At 37.0% G+C, this 25,259-nt stretch overlaps 1 protein-coding gene across 2 annotated transcripts in view; it reads right to left on the bottom strand.

The window, feature by feature from the left end:
• Positions 1 to 1,675: 1,675 nt before the first annotated feature.
• The window catches only part of ABCD3 (ATP binding cassette subfamily D member 3), a 32,908-nt gene continuing 9,324 nt past the window's right edge, over positions 1,676 to 25,259 (bottom strand). Inside the window, exons 2-23 of one of the 2 annotated variants that reach the window (XM_064455537.1) lie at positions 21,170 to 21,206; positions 18,676 to 18,777; positions 16,892 to 16,980; positions 15,906 to 15,975; positions 15,010 to 15,107; positions 14,224 to 14,347; positions 13,185 to 13,241; positions 11,917 to 12,059; positions 11,493 to 11,562; positions 10,964 to 11,033; positions 10,740 to 10,837; positions 10,570 to 10,661; positions 9,923 to 10,011; positions 9,774 to 9,846; positions 8,655 to 8,718; positions 8,144 to 8,221; positions 7,989 to 8,054; positions 7,809 to 7,898; positions 7,461 to 7,580; positions 6,918 to 7,022; positions 5,508 to 5,564; positions 1,676 to 4,749 (exon numbers count right to left, since the gene is read on the bottom strand). In XM_064455537.1, coding sequence (XP_064311607.1) covers positions 4,672 to 4,749; positions 5,508 to 5,564; positions 6,918 to 7,022; positions 7,461 to 7,580; positions 7,809 to 7,898; positions 7,989 to 8,054; positions 8,144 to 8,221; positions 8,655 to 8,718; positions 9,774 to 9,846; positions 9,923 to 10,011; positions 10,570 to 10,661; positions 10,740 to 10,837; positions 10,964 to 11,033; positions 11,493 to 11,562; positions 11,917 to 12,059; positions 13,185 to 13,241; positions 14,224 to 14,347; positions 15,010 to 15,107; positions 15,906 to 15,975; positions 16,892 to 16,980; positions 18,676 to 18,777; positions 21,170 to 21,206 — 1,870 coding nt within the window. In that variant the 3' untranslated portion in view covers positions 1,676 to 4,671. The remainder of the gene's footprint in view (positions 4,750 to 5,507; positions 5,565 to 6,917; positions 7,023 to 7,460; positions 7,581 to 7,808; positions 7,899 to 7,988; positions 8,055 to 8,143; positions 8,222 to 8,654; positions 8,719 to 9,773; positions 9,847 to 9,922; positions 10,012 to 10,569; positions 10,662 to 10,739; positions 10,838 to 10,963; positions 11,034 to 11,492; positions 11,563 to 11,916; positions 12,060 to 13,184; positions 13,242 to 14,223; positions 14,348 to 15,009; positions 15,108 to 15,905; positions 15,976 to 16,891; positions 16,981 to 18,675; positions 18,778 to 21,169; positions 21,207 to 25,259) is intronic. The other variant, XM_064455538.1, reaches the window with a different exon arrangement.

Below are 25,259 nucleotides of genomic sequence, written 5' to 3'. Positions count from 1 at the left end.
CTGCAGAGAGCTGAATCCTATGGAAGAATCACTACATTCGTTCTTTCTCTCCCATCATAATCCACAGGATATTTCTTCTTTATAGGTTTAAGAAACACAAAGATTGAATTCCCTATTCTGCAGAAGCGTAAGTCGTCATTCGTCAATACTAGATTCTATTTAATTAAAAAGCCTGTCAAGGAAGTGTCACGGCAGCACTACATGCTGCTTCGTTTCTCACTAGTCATCTTCTCCAGTATACAGTGCAGAGCTCACGAAGTGGCAATACATTTGGCATTTTCTTATAGCACAAGCCCCTTTCAAATGGTGCGAAAGCAATCTTGTATTTGGGCTGTCCAGCCAGGTGTGCCTGCCCCACTCCACCCGTGCCACATCTGGGCAAGAATCACCCCTGCAACACGCACACGGGCTAGGACACAGCTCTAAGTCATAAGTTAGTAGTTAAAAAATGACAACTTTTCCCAGAAGAATTACAAGGGTCAGAGATAGGCTGGATTTTTGTGCGTGTTTCCTGCTGGGGTTTTTTTTTTGGTAAGGAAAAATATATCCATTACGCAGTGAAGCATGCTTTGCACTTGGCATGGAACATGACATGGTTCATGGTGATGTTCTGCTCACCTTGCAACTTATTCCAGCCTCGTGCTAGTCCTGTAGAAAGCACCATCACACACCCCCCAAAAAAAAATAATTGTAGTTTTTGTCAAGAAAGCTTAATCTTTGCTGAGAGGGGACAACTGTCTGGAGCTTTATTAAACATTCAGAAATACTGGACCACGGCTACTACACATCCTCAAAAGATGGTGGATTGATCCTTGAAAGGAGTTTGAATTTGTTGCTCCATGGATTTTGTTCTACCATTCCAGGAACTGATGCTTTCCTCTACGTAAGGAAGAATCAGAAGTACTGAGGCAACAAACCAAGCATTCACAATGACCTGGGTAGCTGAGAGAGCAGAACTGAACAAGTAATAGACGTCATACTACTCTAACTATTAAATGTAAGTATTAAACATCACATCCACAACACAGAAGTTCCTTTTTTTCACTCCAGCTCATCAGCTAAGTATAACAACACTTATATTTTTAGACCGCATCCTTGGTTGAGGAATTTCCTTTCAAAAGGAGCTCTACCCTCTAAGAATGCTAAACAAATATACTCATTGCATAACTCATCTCAGCTAAGAGAAGGAAAAATCAGTACTAATCAGCATTTGAAAACACAGATCACAAGAGAAGACCCTTAAAATCAGTTCATTCAAGCATATCTTGTTTTCAGTCTTACACTACTGAGTTTCAAGCATCCTGATAGCTGGTACATCTACCGCAACAAATAAAAACATTAAAAATCACAAATACAATAAAATCTATGAATTCGGAGGGAAAAAGAGGTGGCCAGCGGACAAAGGAGAGAAGCCAGAATCAGTGCAGACTTAAGATTAATGCACCTATAATCCAACTGCTCTAAGTACACATCTTCAGGTACCGAGCTCGCAGGTTTTGTTACGCCTACAACTGGGTGGCATCATCCGGCTGATTCCAGGGTGAATTTCAGACAGGACATCATAAGCTGAACACAAGTCAATTGGCTCATTAAGTAACTTGAGATTTGAGTATGCATTCACTGTATTCTTATAAAATCCCTACTCACATCATCAAGAAACATAAAAAGCCTTAGATGTATTTTATCTTTAGATTTATTATTATTTCAGAGGCACTTAATGTCTTACATTTATATAGCGCCATTTCCCCCTCCAAAGCACTTTACAGTATTTACATACAGGAATGTTTCCCACCACTGTTGAAATGCGGCCATCTGACTATTACCAGTATCATCTTCAAAGCACCAACAGTTTGAGACTGAAAATGTTCATCAGTACTTTGTCGTACTAAGATAGTTCACAAATCCAATTTACAGACTTCCAACTTGTGCTATTAAAAAGACCTAACAGCTAAAATACAGTATCACAGTGCAATTCTGCAACAGAACTGAGACTTGGATCATTTTCATTAGATTTTCTACAATCTTTCATCAGACCAAGTCTATCTCAAAATACTTTAATGTAAGGCCTTTTAGGAATATCATTCTAAAACATCATTCTTTTTTATACTTTCTTTATAAGCCTCGCTCACAATCAAGTGCAGAAGAGTATTTTTCTTTCCTTCCAGTATATTTAGAAACACTAAGTCCCGGCCCTAAGGAAACACTAGCATCCTCAGTTTCAAGGAACTTCATGGCATCTAAAGGCAAACTTGTTCCTCCTTGATTGTGGAGTTGGATTTTTAACTTTTTTTCCTGTTTTTAGTTTTAAAATAAATCTGAGATTACATAAAAACCTGTTATTAACCAATTGAATTGTAAAGTACCTTGGGATTGGCTGCTGGGGTGCTATATAAGTGTGCGGTGTGTGGTTTTGCTTGTCAGGGTTAAAAATACATTAAAGTATCCCGAGTTCACTACTCCACTGCAAAGTCTGCCCTAGTCATAAGGATAACAGCAACTTTCTCATTTTAGAGATTTTTTTCCTTTGCCTCTCTAAAAGGCTACTAAGACATCCCTCCCAAGAGAAGAAGTTGCATTTGTGCTGAGAACTTTCACAAAAGAAAAAAAATTAGCTATCTGGCATCCCTATTCTCACGGTTACAATAAAAAAAAAAAAAAAAAAAAAAAGACTACCACCTCACATACAGCATGCTGCTACCTGCTACATTATGGCTGATGTGAGAATCTGAATGAAAAAATTAGTAAGATGAGATATCTATTTGCCTTCTTGTGGACCAAGCACAAAAATTTAATCTGGTACCTTATTCTCTCAAATAGGACACTTCAGAGAGGCTTTTTTGATCTTCATTGAGGCGTTATGCAATGAATCTGCTGTGGGCGCTAGATTCTTACACCGGGATAGCTGCTTGCATTTGAGTACGATGAAAGAACAGTAGTACTGCCAGGTGTGGGCAAGAACTATGACAGAAGGAAAAATATCAACAGGTAGCAAATTTCAACATGAAAGATGACGACTAATCAAACAGGGTAAAAATTAACAGACAGCAGTGCATCCAAGCACATACCCATTTTATAAAAAGTTGGTTTTGTTGTTAATCTAAACCCTTGCTAACAGATGCACAGAGAACAGATTTATTGCATATTTTATGCATGCCTTCATGTAGTGCATTCCTACATTATATCTTATATGGAACACTAAGAAACTACTAGACCTTCACTGTACAACAGGTATTGTAAATTTTTGTTTTAAAGCCTGAACAGCGATTCAGTTAGAGTTATGCCTTCCTATTCCCTGATCACAAAAATCACCTTGCTGCATTTATGCTTGTCAAAGTCATATGGCAACCACAGTAATCATTTGTATGGAAAAAATGGTTACAGTAAACTATTTAAAGCGTTTGGTTTCTTCAAGGGGATTTGGCAGCTAGAACAAGAAAACCAACGGGACTAGAGATCCTTAGACCACAGCGAGAACACTGGTGAATAATTTATATCAGAAATCAAGAAACCTCGTGAGAAATAACAGAATAAATGTGAAGGACTAAACCATCATTTCAGGCTTCACAGCCCAGAAGACCAAAGAGGAAGTACCATTACAACTTACTTTCAAACTCAGATCTGATGGGCAGCTAAAGCCATGAGAAGGTTTGATTTTTTCAAGAGGGAGAAAAGGAGGAACTTGGAAAAAAAGCAACTGCTGTATTACAGGACTGAACACACAGAGGACAGACAACAGTCTGCTGTTTCACCAATTAACATTCTGGAGTCCATTCTAACCCCTATTTCTACTTCTGGGAGCCATTCATTTCTTCAGAGCTGAAAACATGCACAAGATGGTTTGATACAAGGAACATCACTTTTCTTTCCCATACCTCTCCCCTTTTCTTTTGGTCAATCCTTTCCTCCCTCAACCTCCTCTCAGCTCTTCATTACCATAGTAGGACAGAAAAAGGGCAGCTGGAGCACGGGACGGATGAACCTCTTGCTGAATTGGGAAAGAATGGGGTTGCCGAGCAGCAGAGAGAACTGTGTGGACAGACAGATGCTGAAGAGAACCCAAAACCCAGCAAAAAACAAGCTGAATTTTTTTTTTTTAGCAGAAGGAATTAGTTTTGTCTTTTAGGTTCAGTCCATCCTTTATCAGCAAGGGTGTATTGGCTACATCACAAGGCTTGGTCAAGGAAAAGGCTCTTTCATTTAACAGGGCACAGATCTGAAGGTGGGAGAATGTCCTGCACTCTGTGAGATAACTCAGAAATATGCATAGAACAGAGCAAAAATCCAAGACTGCTTTGCAGGAACAAGAGAGGTAGCAACCCTAATTTTAACAGGGCTTTTCACTGAAGGGAAAGAAGGTCTACAAAAGTCAAATCAGCTGATTTCAAATGGTTTGCATCCCAGGATGAATCAGGTTACACTGATTTAAGCCCAATTTAATTTAGGCAGGTTTTTAAACCACAAGAATAAGGACATTCTTAGTACATATCAATAATTAAACCAACATATACACAATTAGCAATATCCTACATAATAGTAAACGCTTAACAGCTTGTTTTGGGTTATCCTAGTTAATTTGTTTAAAAAACAAGCTGAGCAGTTTTATTGTACAACATCTGCCATTCTACACACTTCCTGTAATCATCAGTCTCTGTAACAGTTCAGTTTGTATCTTTAAGATCCAAATTCAACTGTGTCTTCAGTTATTTTCTTGAACTCGTAGTTTCCTCTGCCATCCATATGCAAGTAAAACTGAAATAAAAGAACATACGTTATCAGCCACCTAAAAATTACCAGGCCTATAAATGCCTAAATAAATTATATTTTGAAGTAGTTCCAATGCAAAATCTTAAACACAGCTAGCCAGAGGGTAAGCTTCTCCCACCTCACATTTCATTAAATTTAACTGCCTCTGGAAAAAGAGTGAAACTCTCTTTGTTCGTATCATCCATCAGTCTGCTGACAGTCACACCTAGACTTAGCACTGCTATCCTGGGGTTTGTGACAATATACTTAAGGTACACATTCATCCCTGTGTATTAATTCAGTATTTTTCCCACACATACAGCCTGGCTGCATAAAAAGTAATAACAATAGTAAAATCTTAGTTGGAAGAAAAGTCCATGCATCAGGGATGAACTTTTTTTGGCACTTAGATACATTAGGCATCTTGAAAGCAAAAACTCCATGCTGTTCACTGGATTCTGGTTCAAGACTGGTTTTGAGGCTAAGAAAGAAGACTTAAGTATCTAGTGAGCCTTTCATAGTTTTGAGGCTACTCTTCCAGATACGTTTAAGGATTTTTGGTTACTTTTCCCTTCATAACTAGAAGCATAGGAATTTTGAAATAGTGCAACTGGATTAGGAAAATAAAATAAAATAAATTTAAAAAAAAAACACAGAACATGACCTATCAGGATGTAAGATGAGAACACCTTGAACTGTAAAGTCCATTTAATAGAGTTAAATAAAACCTATGGATATCCTCAGCAAAACCAAAGATTACATACCTCATGATGTTTCCAGAGTGACTTTCTGTGGGAGACAGTGAAGAGAGTGATGCCAACCTACATGAAGAAAATACAATAAAACAGTTAATTTTCCTCATGAGTTAGGTGTTATGTATTTTTCAGCATGATATCTGCTGAAGAGTTGAAATTCATAATAAGAGACTCTGGAAGTTTGCATTTAGCAGTAAACATATGTAGCCTTAACACAAGATTTTGCAGTTTTTTTAAAAAAAAGCAGGAGAGATTTATCTTCTTTTTAATTGATTTCGCCATTCTTTTGCTCTTAATGATTTGGCAGAATGTAGAATAACTGGGCAAAGGAGGTACGGTAGGAGGCAGGTAAAGCTACAAACCTGGTGATTAAAAGAAGTCTACTGTAACAGCAAAAAAAGCCAAACTCACAAAAGTTATTAATGAATTATAAACTTAAAGCGACAATTTAAAGGTGAATCATCTTCCTCTGTTTCCTTGCAGCCTAACAGCAGCACCAATTAAAGGACAAAATGGCTGTGACGATAAAACAAGGTAATATTTCTTCTTTCTGCAAGGACAGCTTAAGCAGGAATTCTATTTTTCAGTAACATGCATTAGCCACTTGGCAACAGCAACTCTAAAACAGAAGTACAAATGAACATTCAAGTTAACAAAATAACAAGTATATGCAAAACAGACTTAGAAAATTATCAGGGTATTGATATTATTGTGGTAAAATTAGTTCAAGAAATAATGTCTACTCCTCTGCAGAGTCCTCATCAGTGTCAATTTAGTACCACAGGAGGCTCCTTAAGTTCCCACTTCAAGTTTCAAGCATGTATGTCAGTGGATGGACAGCTTTGCCCCGTTACCGTTCTGAGAACACTGCTACTTGATAATTAATGTTCTTTCAAAGCCCATTCTTTCCCAGTGTAGGGGTGTGAAATTGAATCTTACTAATATTTCACTATGTAGAATCCGAAAAGGTGAGTATAAGAGGGAAAGAAAAAAGAAAACTATTTTTAATATCATCATGTTTCCTAGAGTGCTTGGCCTTTCATATCTCAAAACAGATGGAAATATTAATTTCCAGCTTTTCACTTCTGTTGGCCCAGCCAAAAGAAACCTCTTGAACAATAAAGTAGTATAAAGTTTTAGATTATTTGATCTTCATTTGACGTTCTACAAATTTATATGGAAAAGTAAGGTTACTTACCAGTTAGTTAAGTTTTCTGATACAGAGAGGCCACACGTACAAGACTACAAAGCAATTACTGAATTCTAGTGTGCAAAAAGGGTCCTTGCATGCCCTCCTAAGCTTTTGTTTGCTTGTGCCTTTTTCCTTATGCTAATGTAGATTACAAAAGAGTGCACTGTGTATCATTTTAAGTTTCCTGTTAACATACAGAGGAGTAATTCTAGAAACAACGAGCTTACCTTTCGGCAGTGGCTGTAAATGTAGCCTTCTACGTCAACGCTAACAGCACTGGTGCATTCATCCAGAATCGCAAACTGAGGCTTATGATAAAATAACCTTGCCATCTGGAACGCAAACCAAAAAGCTACTGTGGGTACAGAACCACAACCAATAATGCAGCGTTAGAAGCTAAACTAAGAACTAGTGTCCAAAAATTTACCATAGCAAGGGAATTTCTTTAAAGTTAGCACTGAAAATCCACGAGCTGTATATTATCATTCCTTTTTTTAACAAATAATTGTTTTAGAACTTCTGTTTCTATAATCCAACGGTAAGGTTTGGTAAAAGCTCAACACTTCCTATTAAGTTTTGACTACAATAGGCACTATTTTAGGTTGTTTTCTCAGTATTCAGGTATTACACATTTTGGGGGTTTCTTCTTTAAGTAAAATATTAATACTTTTAATAAATACTTTTTTTAAAAAAAGTCGCTTACAATTCAGATTACATTTTCAACCTCCTATGTCCTCTATTTGTTAAATATTTATGCTTTTGAGACGTACTGCCATTCTCTGTTTTTCTCCCCCGCTGAGTACATCCATCCAGTCCTGAACACTATCCCAGCCTCCTTCACGTTCCAAGATTTGACCCAGCTGGACATTATCCAAGTACTCCTTCAGCACCTTTAATTGAAACAGAAATGACAAGTAGAGCTTAGGTGAACTTAATAAAGAAATGATTGAAAAAGGTTATACAGGGTTATACTGGTACTGTACTGGCGTACTATCAACCCTGTTAAATATTAAAAACAAACTAAATGCAGTGTTTTTAATAGCAATGTCAGTATTTTAAAATCTGAAGTATTACTCATGTTAAGCAAGACAAAGGGTTAATGAACTAATTACCATTACCTGATCAGAAATCCCTTTCTTCTTCTGATCTTCAAAAGTATCTGGGTATATAACTTGATCTCTGAGCGTTCCAAGAGTCATATATGGTCTCTGAGATAGAGTTAGAAATGAAAAGGTATGTCACATAGTCAAAGTAGGAAGAAAGAGAACAGTATTGTCAATTAAAGTACTTTGACTCACCTGGGGAACATAGAACAACTTTCCTCTTACAGGTTTTGTTAAACGCCCACCAAACAAAGGCCACAACTGCAACAAGAAAGGGGTTTAAACTTGAGCAAAAGTCCAGTTACAACAGTGCTTTGGATTCTCCCATTTATTTAAAAAAGTTCCCTTACCTCACCAAGAACACGAAAAAGCGAGCTCTTCCCACACCCATTTGGCCCACAAATCAGAACATTTGCACCAGACCGAACCTAAAAACACAAAGCCAACACATTATAAGGGCAGTGAGAAAGTACTGCTGAAATCTTCTACAAACAGTAAGGCAACGGGGAACCCTTGTAGGCTTGTACATAGTACTTCCTGACATTATAATGCGTAATTTCCACCAATAATTATTTTTGTCCAACTAGTTTAGCACCAACTGCAGCTGGAAGAAAACACACTTGTAACAATAAAAACATTTTTTTTGGGAAAATAGCTTATTGCCTTTTTTTTTTTTTTTAAACTAACACAATGATTTCATTCAAATTTCAGCATACCTTATATGCACCTCTCCATTTTTGTTACACATTTTTTTATAAATCAGGTTACCTCTGAAATTATAATCTGCAAATTAAAAGTTTTCTATGAATACAGTTTTCTATGATATTAAAAAAAAAAAAAAAAAACACAACAAAAACTTACCTCAAAGTTGAGGTCTTGAATCAAAACATCTCCATTAGGTGTCACCAACGGAACATGATCAAACCTATTTATATTGCAACATTAGAAAAAACAAAAAGCAAAAAAACAACAGCAAAAAAACCCTAAAACCAAAAGCCAATTGCCTAAAAGCAGCTAATACTGCAACCTTACTGAGATATTTAAGGAATGGGGCAAGACTTCAGCAGTACTTCACTCAGTACACTGTCCTAATTTCCAATGATTAATAGATAAGAAGTTCTTGAACCAAAAGGGCACCTTAATTTTTAACAAACACCTACAGATTGGCTTTTTTTTCCTTCATGTATTTGTTTCCTGCATCCTTTTAAGCCTTTGGTCTCCAAAACATCTTGTAGATATAAACATACATTTAGGGATGCGCTTCATTTTAAACCTGACAGTGGAAGTGTATTCCATTAGTTCTAAGACAGACAATGAATGACTTCTCTGCTCAACTCCTTTAAACTTTTTTAAACAACTTTTTTAAACAGTAAGAATAGCTCTATCATCATCCTTCTCCTTTCCCTCTTCCCTTCCCCCTCTCCCCTCTGCTCCATTATCTGCTTTCCACATTGACCAGATTAAGGCTATTTAATCTCTTAATTGGCTTTGCTTTATGCCTTTAAGTAGTACTACTACATCAATACTATGTTGCTCAGACTGCAAAGAACGGAGGAATTGACTGCTACTTGAGTACATCAACAACCGGTCCAAGCACACAGAAATACAAGCAAATATTTTGAAACTGAATACAGACTTGTTCCTGATTTTTACAGCTGAATTTTATCACAGAATAAAATCTGTAACCAACATATGTGTAAGAAGATATCTGACAAAGTGTTAACAAAATGGTCTGGGAAGTCATATTCCAAAGCTAAGCCCAGGCATTCTTATGCTAACATGACAGGACAAGGATTGACTTACAGAATAGAAATGCTGAGTGGGAGTGAGGTGGAATTAGTTGTAAATAAACTATAGCACAACAGGACTTGTATATTGTAATGATGTGTATTAAAACCTCTATTTATAGTGGGACCGGGAAAGACTTAAAAGCCAGACTACGTTACAAATATTGAAATTGTGGAAACTTTGTAAACATACTTGATAAGGTTATCAGCGTTGATAATTTCCCCAGATCCAGGTATCAAAGGCAAAGCTGGCTTTTTATCTGCATCTTAAATTAAGAAAAAAGTATTAGTGACTGGCACACCACACAGCGGTGCACATATTTCATATTATGTCACATCTACCTTTTTCCTGCGACACCATAGTACGCTGATATTTGCCACTATTCAAGTCCTTCAGAACCTGCATTAATTCTGTAATTCGAGCTGTGAAACTAAACAGAAAATAAATTAACTATAAGTAATTAATTTTTAGAAGTTTTAGAAATCCATGGAAGCTCTAATAAGAAAAACTAATCTAATGAGTTAAATTCTCAAAATGACGAAGTTACTCAACTCAGCATAGAAGCAGAATATTTACATTTTATAGTTGCACTGAGGTTGTCCAATATTCACAATATTTACAAGAACATTCTCCTATAACAGCCAAATATTTGATAACTTTTCTTCTTAAGAAATAAAAAAAAATGGTTTGGTAAATAATCAATACATAACTGATTTATGAGTATTTGACAATATCTTTTCAATTAAATATTCAAACTGTATGCTGCTACTGTTAGATATGACATCACCAGTGGACATAATTAGCACATCTTCAAATATGTTTTCAGGATAAAATGTTTTTAATTTCTAGATTTTTAAAGTGCTGCAATGAACAAAGCAGATAGGCTCATTTTGCTTTAATTCTACAGTCAGGTTCTTAAAATGAGATGAGAAAGAGCAACAACATAACTTTAAGAAAGATTATTTCACACGACCACTATTAAGCTTACCCAGCCAATCTTGTCATTTCACGGCCTGCTAGGACTATTCTGCCCAAAGCTTGAGACATTCTCAGCAGCATTCTTCCACTTTGGTAGTAATCCTAGAGTAGGAGAAAGTCTCTTTTTGTAGACTAGCAGAATTTAAATTCAGGAAATTGTTTTAATTCTGTTCTATTTACCTCCAAAAGCTCTGCATGAGTACTATTCTGATGACGAGGATCAGCCAGGTTCAAAAATGGACGACTAACAACCAGGTAACCGACCACAGTGGCAAGGTCTGCAGTTTAAGAGTAAATATTAAGCTACTCATTAATTGAAGCAATAGGAAAAGAGAGAATTCTCATCTAAAAAGTTTTGCACTTAGTTATTTATAGCAGTCCATTAGCACTGGACAAACACTTACATTTGGCAATGATAGTATCAATGAAACCCATAGAGAACCGGAACAGGATGAAATTATGTAAATGTTCCACCTGGTAAGTTACAGAAGAAAAAAGGTCAAACTATATCAGTACCTGTTTTATTATCTTTTATTATTTTACAGAAGTTTGATTTAAAATATAGTTATTTTTAGTAAGTCACAAATACCTCAACATCATCTGTCACCTAATTGTGACAAGGGTCGCGCAAGTGTCCCTGCTGGCAAAGACTTGCTCTCTAGATCAAAACAACCTACAACACGTGAAACTAAGCAGCAAGAGAATAGTAATTGTGGTGGGTGAAAACGAGGTAAGCAGCAAGAGAAAGGCCATTCTGTCAGAAACTTGTGTTCTGCTTATAGCCTACTAAATTATTTTTAACTCTAATGACAGTAGCAGCGTAAACATGAAGCCACTATGACTCAGTTTATATTAGTGTATGTCAAGAATCACCATCATAAAATTAACTGAAGTTTTGCTTGAAGTGTTTTAAAAAAACAGAAGAAGTCTTACCAGTTTACGGAAGGTTTTGTGAATAGTCTGTTTTTCTCTCAGGTTTCCATTATAAAAAGCAATTTCTTCACTAAAAAAATAAAAACACAAACCCAGAAAAAATGCAAATTCATTTTGTTAAGGCAGTCTTTGAAAGCCAGCCATAAAACACAGCAATAAAGTTTTCAGTTACCTTATGAAATAAAGGTTTGTACTTTTTCACAACAGTAGAACATAAGCTTATTATACCTCTACTACAGTTTGTCTTTTGAATTAGGAATATAACGCACATACAAATTATTTAGTAATACTCTGCATAAAGGTACAAACACTTCGCTCAGAACTGAGAGCACCAGACTTTCCAAATCCATTTTAACACACAGCTTCCATTTACACCATAGAATTACTTTGTCACTTATTTCTTGCCATCCAAGTAAATCTATACCTGTTTGTAATAAGCCGTGAGTTGACGTATCTGTACTCCCCTTCATATTTTTGTTCTGTAATAGTCATCTTGCCAATTGGTCTCCTTAAACGTGTAAGGAAAAACCCCGAAATAATCAAGTATGCCATCATGCTAGCTGGACCCTGTGAATATCAAAAAAGAATGATGTGAATATCAAAATAAGAATGAAAGCTTACCATCTATATGGTCTCAATTGCAAAATCTGTATGCAGAAATGCCCAGAAAGCCTGAGTCCCTTGATTCTCACCTCCCATGTGTCTACATCACTAATTCAATTACTCTTGCAATGCCCATCACGTTACTTTCTTTTGTGCTGTTTACTAATTTTACTAATTCTCTGTCCCCAGATGCCCTTCCCATCCCAGCCTTCTCCTCAATTTTTTCTCATCACCCAGTGCAATCTCCATGTTCCACTGTCCTACCTTATTTCATTAATAATTCCCTGGTCCTTTCTCATTTCCTCCCCTTCATTTCTACCTACTTCTTTTCCTCTGTATTTGCCACATTGCCATAGCAGTCAACATTTCAATCCCATTCCCTTCTTTGATCCATGTATCTCCGACACTTTTCCTGCTTCTCTCAGGCAGTCCTGGTAGGAATCTCTTATTCTTATGGATCCTAAGCTGCAATAGACTGGGCTCCCAAACAGTAATATTTAAATAAACTGAATTTGAGGTTCAGCTAAGACTTACGGCAGTCTGTTTCTACAAAACCTACATCATGTGTCCCAGAGCTACTTCTTGTCAAACCCTGAACATTTTTGATAATGTATCATTTTACTTAGCTGAAGAATTATTTCTGTAATGATTCATCTTGGGGGGGTGGGGGATATAATGGTTGTACAGCTCAATGAAAGGAATGGCTCCCCTTTACAGAGGCTGCAAAGAAACAGAAAACTTATTCTCTCCCTTAAATGGAAATCACGCAAGATAAAAGCAGCCAGAAGGGTACTGTACTAAATGGGATTCCCAAGTAACTGCTAGAAGAAAATAAAGAACTTTCTTGTTTCTTAAAATAGTTCATCAAATGCCTGGATTAAAATCTGTCTTTTATTTGCTTGCCTCAAGATAGAGAGCACTAAAGCATACAAAACATTAAGCATAAAAGCGTATTTTCAGTATATCCCTTCAAATAACAGATGAATCTATAATTAAAATCTAGAGTTTTCCTCAGGCTCCAAATAGGTACATGGCTATAACCAAAGAAGGGAAAATTTGCTTATAACACTAAGAACACCATCAATTTACCTGAGCTCCTATTGCACTTGTTAGCTTGAAGATATACAACACTATATCCAGAAAGGGCTGTAAGAGAAGCATAGCAAAAAAGCATTAGAATACCAACATAACAGGACTATAAAATGGTCCAGAAACCACCAACCACCTTAAGAACAGTTACAGCTCTGCATTAAAAGCACAACACTGGTTAACCTATTACACAAGCTAAATGCTAAAATAAAAGGAATCTCAGCCGCATGATATTTTCCTGGGAACATTCACTCAAGATTGAGCATAAAAGCATCAAGATCTTCAGATAAAGTACATACCGTATAAAAAAAGTACTCCACTATTTTACGTCTGTAGTAACGCTCTGCTCCCTAAGCAAAGTTGGACTAGACCCCATGATTATTTCTTAAATGAAGTAATCATGAGAAATACCAAGCAGAATAATGCCACATAGTTGGCCAGGTACCTGACAGAAGCAGCATTCCAATTTGCAAACATCCTGTTCCGTGCACACACTCTCAGAGCCAGAGCAGTTGAACTACAGGTTTTTGTAGCCAGAATTTTTTGAAAAATAAACTTGTGGTTTGTTTTATAATACTGCTTGGATGAACAACATTGCATCAAAAAAAAAATTTAGTCTAAAAATATCAACAGTATTCCACTTCATTACCTAAACCCGCTAAAATTTACACCAGGTACAGGGAGAAATGCTTATTCAACCATACCTCCCTACCCAAAATAATATTCATATGTAACTAAAAGCTAGCCATTGGTTTTCTTCTGAAACCCAACTAGCTGAGAAAGTGTACTCATCACTGCTCATCTGCAAAAGAATGTGGTAAATTCTTTAAAAGAATATTGAATACAAATTGTAAAAATCCACAACAGTGCTTTAGCAGGGGTCATGGAAACCGCAGACTGTGAAACAATAACATATAAAATTTTTTTTAGCACCATACTCCGAGCAATACACATACAAATGCAAGCAATTGTTTAGAGCTCTGCCATCACATCCTAAACGTCCAGAGCTATTACTCAAAGTTTCTCTGAAAAGATGTACCTTGCTAAGGTTCGAGTACAGGTCTACTACACTGTTACAGAATTTTTCCACATCCTGCGTAAGGAGTTGATCCGGATTAGCTATTCTGTTGTCCAGGTTTCCCATTTTGTAGTATGTATAAGCTCTGAAACAAAACAATAGCGAAGTGGCAGAAAAACTTCATCACCCGGGATCTCAAATAACTGGAACCCCCCTGCTTCATACAACTGAGACAGAAAGTAGTGCAAACATTAAATGACTGTATGGAGTCAACACAACTTGTGCTTCTGCCTGATCAGATCCACATTAAATCCTGCAGAGCTGTTTAGGCTCTAGGATGTCTTAGCTGAAGCTCAGGCCCATGCTGCTCTAGGCACTGCTGCTGCACTTAGCATTAGAAAACCCCCACAAACTCCGCATCGGCACACCTGACAACCAAAATTCAGTGCAGGAGGACATAAGCAGCTACTCAGGTTGACGCATCCAATTCAATCTGCAGGACTATTATTCCTATATGAAAGCAACTGAAGTACTTTGGGAGCTGACCCAGTAAATGGAAGCAGTACAGTGCATTACTGTTTTTCCTCATTGAGCCAACTTTGCTGACTTTGTACCTGTGCCGTATAAAGCCTGGATAAGCCACTCAGCCTTAACTGCAAGTTAATTGCAACCAAAAGCCTTTTCTAAACAGTACACCTAACCTATTAAGCACCTTGCCACCTTCTTACTATGTACTTAAAATGATATGGTTTGATTTTAATCAATTTAGGTTTTAAAACCCTTAGACATTAACAAGGTGTTACTTACTTAAGATATTCCTCATAGAGGTATCTGGTAAGCCTTACTCGAAAGCAAAGTTTCAATTCATTTAGACCATACTTCAGGAAGTTATTCACTAAAGAGATCTAAAATAAGAGACAGTATTTCAATATTTAGCTAACAAAATGTCATATACTTAGATCAGTTTGCAGCATAAATTGTGCAAATACTTTAGAACAGGTGAATTCTCCCCTTGAAGTCAATAATACCATTGATGCACCTAAGACCAGCCCGATAGTGTCTGCAGGACAACTGATTAGGTTTCTGTCTACATTTTTGACTACTCCAGTTCCCAGTGGATCTCACCAAATCAAAAGATTTAATATAACATTATGTTCATATAGCATATCTTCAGCTCTTCTGATAAGCTCTAGGAAACAGCCACAATTTGACAATCACTACCTTAAATTGATCAACTTGCTTTTAAATCTATTGTAAACCAGGCACATTATCTATTAGGTAGTAACAATTACTTCTATCTGGTGCAGGTCAGGAAAGTTAAAGGGTGAAAAAAACATAACAAATCTCAGAAGAAGCTGTAAGAAAAATAACAAAGACTAAGAAGAAATCTTCATCTTCAATGGTGTCAAAAGAATCCCACACCTACAATGTTGAAACATCATCCAACCCATAAGATGTTATTATGCAACAAAATCAACCTTAAAACCTAAACACAGCTGTCAAAAATAGCTGTAATCAAAACATGCTGATAAAATCTCCCAAACACTGAAGCCAGAAAATGAAATGTGTCTTAGTACAGACCTCTGTACTAAACAACTAATTTCCATGGGTTTTTAGACACTTATTTGAGATATTTTCCTCAAATTCTTAATTTACTTTTAAAATATGTTCCACTAAAAGGCTGGCACAAGAAAAGCACTTACAGCAGGCATTGCGGCGATGAAGTTGAACAAGTATTTCTTGAAATCTTTTCTGCTGCGGCCAATGATAGCACTGTAAATGACCATCAGCTAAGAGTTAGTTACAAGAGAAACAAGAAAGTACAAGCTAGCATGTCTTAAGTGCACAAATTCTCCGTAGACCACACAGAGGAAGAAGAAAAAAGTCATTGTGGAAATCTGTAGTATCACCTGTAGGATCAAGTATCACAGACTTCAGTAAGTGGTAAGTGACAGACTAAGCAATTATCTCCCTTCTGCTCCTGCAGTAACTGCCTGCATTAAGGGCTCAGAAATTCATGGTGACCAAATACCCACTCCTTTCCTTCTTTGCTTTCACAGATCCTCACAAGAGAGAAACAAACCAGTCCTTCCATTCTACAAAGCACTGAAAGTCTCTCCTGAAATAGAATGTCATTTTGAATTACACTTCAAGACAAATTCTGACTTGCTTCAATTAGCAACAAGAGCAATGAGAACAGTCAGTGGTCTAAAAACACTTTCTAAAACATTAAGACTGGAAGCCTTGTGTTTATCACCCTGAAGAGCAAACAGCTCAGTAGGAAGACATTAACAGTCCTAATATCTAAACAACATGTCTGAGTCTATGCCAGACTATGAACCACTATGCCACTATTCTCAAGTGCCCTCTTGGATGTTCAGATCAACAACAGATTGAGAGGCTTCAGTTACAAAATGTCACCAAAAGAACTGAAAAAAATCATTTAATAAGTAAATTTTGTTTAAAAGATAAAATTGTGTCCAACAGCAGAAAAAGTTGGTTAAAAATTAATTTTTTTCTTTCAAAAAAACATCAGGATCCCCCTCCCATCAAAACTGCAACTACACCAGTTTTCCAACTGTTTCATATATATAAGCAAGCTATAAAATGTCTGAATGTGTGTTCTGACAGATTACTTTCCCTGGTAAACGCAAGAAAGAATGTTTAAAAATAACAAGTTTATAGATACCTTTCAATGACTGTTCCATTCTGAATCATCCAAATATCACAATATGTGCGGACGACCAGCATCACAGCAATAAGCAGCAAATAACCTGTCTAGTGCAAAAACAGAGGTGTAACAGTTAAACAATGGATAAAATTCACCACACACTTTTTCCTAGAAAGTGGTCCAACCATATTTAGCAGAAAAGTATTACCCTGCTGCCCCCAGCTAATACAATATTTGCTTACTTTGCAGGAAACACGTTAGCATATGATATTTTTAATAGAATATTGATTACATTTTTATGGGGAAGGTTTGTCTTTTAAAAAGGTGTATTTGGTTCATACACGTACCAGGCACATATTATAAGATGGAGGATTGCAGGGATAAAGACACTACTGCTATTCTGAGAGGCTTTTCTACCATAAGCATAGGATCATATAGGTTGCGAGGGACCTCTGAAGGTCACTTACTCCAACTCCCTACTCAAAAAACAGGGCCACTAGTAACCAGTCACCAGTCAAAACTTGTAACATTGATCAAAAACCTTTAAGCCCAAGAGTCCAGCCAGTTTTCCATCCACCTCATCGTCCAGTCATGCAGCCAATTCAGTTTGGCTGTACTAAGGCAAACCTCAGTCTCAGGGCCTTGCTAAAATCAAAGTATTCAACATGCTCTACTCTTTCCTAACCCACACAGCCAGTCATCTCATCACTGAAAGCAATCAGGTTAGTAAGGCATGATCTGCCGTTTATAAATCCAGGCTGGCTGTTTGCCATCACCTTTTTTGCCCTTCACATGGCTGGAGTTAGCTTCCAGGAGGATATGCTCACAGCCTTCCTAGGAATACGGTGAGGCTGACCAGCCTGCAGCTTCCAGTAGACTCATTTTTTAAGATGGAAGTGATGTTTCGGTTTTTTGGGGATTATCAGTAAACTCTTCTGACGACCATGACCTTTTGAAGTTGATGGAGCCAGCTCTGTCAGCTCTCTCAGAGGTATTCTCACCCACGCTTCTACCTTCCATGTACTTCCTTTTTGTGCATGAGCTGTCGAAGGTCCCTATTGATCCAGGCTAGCTGGCTGCCATGCTTGCTCTATATTCTGTACATTGGAATTCATTGCTCTTGTGCCCAATGTATGTTGAAGTTTTAATATATTACAGTTCATCACTTCAGTGCTGAGCTCGACTAATGCTGCTTAAAAAAGAAAAACAACAGTAGTGATCTGGAAAGCACGAGAAAGATGCCGAGGCAAACAATTTTACCTTGCTAAATTCTAGTCTGCATAGCTTTCCTGAAACAATGCTAACAGACTTTTGACAAATTCACTTTCTAATAAGGGTTGGCCTAGATATAAGTTACAAAAGTAAAATTATGGATAAACAGCATGCTATTTAAAGCTGGGAAGCATTTGTACAGAGAAGTGTGATACCTTGCATTGAATCAAAACCTGATGCCCTTTTAAAAGATATGCTACAGATCACAGTTTTTAGCTGACAATAAATGGCATATCTTGTAATTGAAACCAGAATGCAACTTTTTAGTGATCTAACAATTGAACGCATGTAGATCATGTACCTGCTCAAGCAGGGGGGCTGGACGAGGTGATCTCCAGAGGTCCCTTCCAACCCCTACCTTCTGTGATTCTGTGATTTTCATATTAACGTGTTCATATTTTAAAACATATGGTACAATTTAGCCCTATTCAAGTAAGGTATATGCTTTTGTTTAAATTGTGATGTAATTACGAAAGAAAACTTGGCTCCAAAACTGTTAATTTTGATTTGTTACTGTGGCCAATGCTTACCTCTTTACAAAGTGTTCTAGGGACCATTATTTTCAGGATTCGACATATTCTTGCAATAAACACTCTGTCCACCATTGCTCGCTCCTTTTTTCCTTCTTTCTGCTTCACATAGAACAAGAAAAAAGGAAAAAAAAAGAAAAAAAAAGGGAAAAGTGAGATTATTTTTTTTTGGTAACATACTATTTCAATATTGATGCGATATTTTCCCTATCCAAGTTACTTACAGCCACCTTCCTGCTGCAGTGTTTGCTATAGTTCCCTCCCATTTACGACTTGCTCACACAACTTGAATGATACATAAAATCAGGAGCATATGCCCTCACAGCTAACAGAAATCCTAAATAAGAGAACTAACCCATCAAAACAAATTGCAACAGCAAGTAGCTGCCATGATACAAAATAATATTTATTTCAAATTTGTTGGAAGTGATACACAAACAGCGCAGACCACAGCATTAAAATATCCAATTGCAAGTTATAATGCAATCTGCCACCTCTTAACATTGGTTGTCTCTAGAAGATGCCATCAGCCACTATTTTTGAAGATGCCTTCCATCATTTATCTAGACCATCAATGGTTTAAACTCCTTGACTGCAGAGCTCAAACTTGCTTCAAGGGAAACCAGAATTTGTTATTCCTTTACTTCTAAAAAAACAGCGCAACACACTCCTAGTGACCTAAATCTACCAGACACAAAAGCCCTCCCACACCCAAACACCTTTTATTTGGGTCAGTTGCATTTATTTACTCCATATAACCCTATCTTCTCTCTCGACTAACCTGAATTTTTATTTTTTTTTTACAAGATAACAGTCCAGGTATCCTTTCTTTCCTTTGTTTTTTTTCCCTTCACAGTTGTGACATAAGGATTCAGTCCTGAAAACAGACTAAAAGCACATACATGCGTACTTATAACAAGTCCTGTCTAATCAACCTAACCCTGCTATCTTTGCTACCGAAGACTCACGTGAAGCATAAGTTATCAACGCCTATTGTAATACTACAACATACTCAGACAGGAAACCTGAAAGAAAAAACTAGGGAGACAGTATAGAGAAGACAAAGAAAGTAGCCTGTGAGTCACCACGAATCAACTCAGACAATCCTATCAAGCACTCTATTTTTTTATTTCCAAGGATGATAAAACCACTGAAATTTGCACAAAGAGCCCAATTTAATCTCTTTCACTTACTGTTTACATGTGCAACCTGATGGGCAACAAGTGCAAGCTCTGAGCCCCCTCACACACAAATTTACTCTGAGTGTGCTGTGAATAAGCGAATGCCTGTTCTTCATGGGATGAAGTCAACTATAGTCCTGTCCTTTTCAAAAAACTTTGTGAACACAAGCTACGGATAAAAATTCTAGCCAGATAGGATGCTATATGGTAGATGATAAAAATATTTCGATTTAAAGTTATTTACACAAACATTCAAGCAGTCCCAACAACTAAAGACTACTGTCCAGACCTAACAAAGCATGACCCTACACATTATTGCTTTTCTGTAACAGAAATGACAAACACGATGTCTGAAGTGCACAATTTCTAGGAGTACCTGACTACACATATTTGATGTCTGAGCTGAACCTGTTCCTCCTTTCTATTCATCTTTTCCCCATTTCTACTTTTGTGATGCACTAATATTAATTCCAATATCTTCTTTCCCAGAGGTTTTTTCCTTAGACTGTTAATTTCTCATGCAGTATAATTATATCCAAGATGGGTAGGAATAAGAGAAGGCTAGTGAAGACTTTTACAAATAGGTATAGCTATGAAAAATACAAGTGCTTACAGCAGATAGTGCAGTCAAGGTCTGGCTAGAAGCTAACATGATGCTTGCACACACCTTTATATTTATCCAGTGCAAGCTTTTTCTTAAGTTTTCAGCAAAGATGGAAGTACATAGAATATTATCTGTTCATACCATCAGCTGACCCAATATTTCTAATCATAGGCTCTGCCCTCTGGGCTAACTATTGTATTTTATTTGAACATGAAACAAGAAACTTGACTTAAAAGGGATACGATATATCCTTTTCAAATAAATGAATTAACAGACACACAGAAGACCAAGGAAATGCCAAACGTCCTACCAGAAGTTTGAAGCGCTTTTTAGAAATGGTCAGACTCTACATCTTGTTCCATACTTTTTTCTTCTAAATAAACAGCCACCACAAGTCATATCAAATCTACAAGCAGCTGTTCGTTGCTATGCATACAGCCTTAAACATTCATAAGGCACAAAGAGATGAAAAAGCACATGGTACACATCAAGCACATATCATTATGCAGTCAGACTTCAGCCCTATGTGATTAACCGGATTCTTCCATTTGTTTCATCAGTGCAAGTCTGCAAGTATCATTCAAACCACATCTGCACCACAGCCATCATTATGCCCAAATTAAAACTACAATTATGGGACTTAAAGTTTAAAAAACCTATCAGTATCATTTAAAATTAGTAAAAATATATTACATGAAGAGAGAATTACCTCATTGTTCTGCAATGCTTGTTTTCCACTTCTTTTACTGTAGAAGAAAAAAAAAAAGTTTTTTACTTGCTATTACCACACATTTCTTTGTCTTGATCTTTACACAGAAGAGACAAAAAGGAAAGCTTGGGATTATATCTCTATATATTTCTTTCAAAGCGGTCCAGTGTCTTCAGAAGAGGGCTGCCTTTTATGTCAAACTTACATGCTGGCTCTATACGCTTTCAGTGAAACCTTACTCCTTCCAGCATTCATTTTCATGGAGGGAAACTACATCTCCCTTTTTCATCTCTGAGATTTGCTTTACCTTGGCTTCTGTACCATAAACTCCTACTGTTTTTATGCTTCTAACACATACTTTGCAAGCATGGCTACATGTCTCCACTGACCACAAATGAAAACTACATGAACACAGACTCAGCAATCCAACTTTGATGTTTCCCACTATCTACATAAGCCAAACAGATTTGTTTTGCATTATATTTGACTTTCAAATAACACATTTTACTATATATAAAGATTATTTGTTCATAAACAGGCACTGCAGGGTGGGAGGAAAACCATCAGAACCTGTGAAACCAAGCTCCTGCAAAGGTGTGCATTAGAAAGAGAGACAGTTTTTATTCTGTCCTTTTTCCTTGCCCTGCATTTTACAGAACAGTTAGAGGAAAAGTATTTATCAACTAGCGCTAAACAAGCATTCAAAAGTACAGTGCTGCTCTTCCTCTCCTTTTAAGAAAGGCAAGCTGACATTTATAGTTTGTCTGTCTTCCTTTCTGAATGTTCAAGCATCAGATAAGCACCTGAAGCTGTTGGGAGAGCTTACGCATTCATATCGTTTAAAAGTGACAGCTAACCATATTAAATCATAACCTACCATTTCTCAACCATCTTACTAAAACATTGAGAGCAGGCTGCCTTAAAACTACAATACTCATACACCTTCAAGACAGCACCTACGAAATTACAGGGAAGCAGAAACTATGAAGCAGAAACTCCTGCAGCCTACAACATCAAAACAACTGCAGGCTGCCACACCCCCAGTTACCCCACAACTTTATCAACAGCAACATTTCATACTTGTGCTTTAAAGCTCTGCAAAGAAAATACCTAGGATGAAACCATGACTATTTTAATTTATGATTATTAGAAAGATCTATGAATGCCACTGATGAAGGAAGAGAAGTAACTTAATTATTATGGAAGGAAGAGGCAAGGTCGCAGAAGAACATGAGGAAAAAAGGGAAGGAGACCATACAAGTGCGAAGGGAGAGATGCCAGTTTAACAAGAACTTAATTAAAGGTAATGGTGAGTCGGAAACCCGAGAGGAGAAGATAAAAATCTTGTAAGACTACTTGTGCAAAAGACAGAACAAAGAACAGGAAGGGCAGCAGAGGGCAGACTGAGGGAAAAATAACTTTCAGAAGAGATTTAACAACCATGGAATTATGTCTGTGCAAATGGTAACAGTGTGCAGCCTAAGAAACAACCTACTTAGAGACTACATCCTGGTGGCATAGGAGCAATGTATTGCTGCAATAAGAAACTTCTCAATACATCTTGTAATTTTTCAAAGTACAGAAGATTGACCTATTTTTAAAAAAGTATCCTTGAGTACAGATCAGTTCAATCACATCTGGTTTGGGACTAGGAGAAAAATGGTATTCTTCGGTGTGAATAAGTCGTGATCAAACTATGTGGGTATTTCCCTGGATGATTCGTGACTTGCAGTAATGCAAAATGAAAGTATGTTGCTCTTCCAGATATGCTATAATAATTCCTAGCTTTGCTGCTTCCAGGCCTGCCAATGTTTGAAGTCACAACACTCTAATGCGCAACTATTTCAGCTTTAAAAGGATCAGAAATGAATACATTAAAATATATTAAGATGATGAGGCCCAGAATTATTCTGGCAGTTGAATACCTTTGATGTATTTATTAATACTTTTTTTTCCTACAGTAGCTGTTGAGAGAAATTCACTAGCTGAAACTACTGAACTGAGCTGAAACTGATTACCCATTAAAGAGAAAGGACTGTTCAGAAACAGTGATCTTACAATTAACTGTGAACTGACATTTAATGAGAATTTATAAAGTTTAAGATAAAAAATAAGCATTTGTAAAATCAAAACCTAATGAAAAAAGAGCTTTAACAGTGTTTTGTTCTCTTCTTCAAACAAAAAAAAATAATCATGCAAGCTCAAAACAAGACTAACACTTCAATAAGAAAGGAAACAATCTTACACATGGAGTATGGATTACCTAGAAGCAGAAAAATAAACGTGGCTACGTAGCTCCAAAAATGTTGCTCTTCCCATTTAAAAAAATAATCCATTGTTATTTAACATGTAAAGCCATTTTACTTGCAACAGAAGACTGTGCCATAGTTCTGCCTAGAATAAAACTTCCACAGGCTGATTACTGGCAGAACTTCTCCTTCTCAAGAGTCTCATTTTTTCAGTCCAATACCTACTGGCACTGCTCCAGACTCCATTATACTATTGTAAAACTTTTTTTTGTAAGAATTGTGGTTGCATTCTCATTGAATTTAAAGACTAAATAACACCCTCAATTAGTCAGCAAGAATACAAAACTATCTGGTTACAGCACAGAGCTCTAACATTTGGAATAGATTCAAGAGCTCTATTATTCCAGACCACTCATTTACTTAATGCTGGAGCACCACAAGCCTTTTTGGTGAAGGCAGGTAAATGCTACGTGCTGGGCAAATTCTCTAGTGCAAATAACTCCTCTGGTATAGGGGCCATTGTTGAGCAGCTCAGCATAAGGACTCTTGGAATAGAAACATACGGCTGCCTTTTACTGCAGTGTTAACTTTAGCGATTACCCTATCTACACATATCACTCTCTGGTTTGAGTTAAACTGCTTTTTATTATCAAGGGAGAGCCTCGAAGCTCAAACACTACCAAAGCTTGACTTGGTGATGTGGTAGGGTAACAGCTATGATACAGTTCGGGTTAGTACAATTCATCACATGCTTATTCAGTCACCATTACTACAATTCAGGCAGCTACTATCAAATTGCAGAAGAGCTCTACTTCTGACCTTCAGTGTAGCTACTCTCACTCATCACAAGATACTCACAATGAAACCCTTCCCAGAGCATATGTGTCGAGGCTGAAGCTGGACTGGCTGGGACAATGAAAGATCCCAACACAAAAACAACTTCCAGGCCATCTAAATGGGAGTAGCACTGGATTGGAATAGCACTGGATTCAGCAGTGATGTGAAACGTGTTCCACAGAGAACACATTTCTGCTCCTCTCTACCTCAAAGTCAGAACAGTTCAATGACCGTTCACCATTCATTTCTCCCCTTTTCCTTCTATATCAGAAAGTCCTGAGATTATTCTCCCGCCCTTCCCTGGATCTGGATTGCTTTTTTTACTTCCAGCCATCAGTTCCCCTAAAGCATTAGATTTTAGACAAAAAGATTCAAGAGTTACATTACAGATCCTGAGAGAATACAACACCTTGCTTCAGGTGACCAAAAAAAGGTATGGTGACAAAACAAGACTACAAGAACAAACATTCAAAAGACGACCTCATGGCAAGAAAAAAAGAAGCATGGCATATACCACAAAACAATCTCATCCAGGAAAGTAAATTACGTTTTAACTTTTTGAGCTCCTGAATGCCTAACTTTGCAGCTTAAAAATAATAACGTGATTTTAAACTGAACCATGACAGTTTACATATGGAAAGGATATTCTGAAAGCATGAGTCAAGCACAATACAGTAACATTTACTCAAAACTACACAAAAACTTGTATATTGAGCTGCTGTAATTTATTTCTCTGAAATTATAAAACATAGAAATATAAAAGCTAGATTTCTTCCAAGCTCTTACTGTACCAGTAGAATCCAGAGTTGCACAGCAGAATTACTTAACTTACTGTAACTCATCTCCAACATCTGCTTGCTTTTCAGCTTTTCCACATGGAAGATGCTTGCCTGAACTAATTTTACTGCCGGGGAGTTATGAAAGATGACCTGCCAATACAGTAATGAAATAACAGACTTCATTAAGTTGCAAGTAGAGAATCGGCAGAATTTCGAGCTTCCTTC

This window comes from Phalacrocorax carbo, chromosome 6 (assembly GCF_963921805.1).
Source record: "Phalacrocorax carbo chromosome 6, bPhaCar2.1, whole genome shotgun sequence".
In the NCBI taxonomy this organism is placed as follows: domain Eukaryota; kingdom Metazoa; phylum Chordata; class Aves; order Suliformes; family Phalacrocoracidae; genus Phalacrocorax; species Phalacrocorax carbo.
The sequence above is the reverse complement of the archived record's forward strand: the minus strand, read 5'-3'. Positions and strand labels throughout refer to the sequence as shown.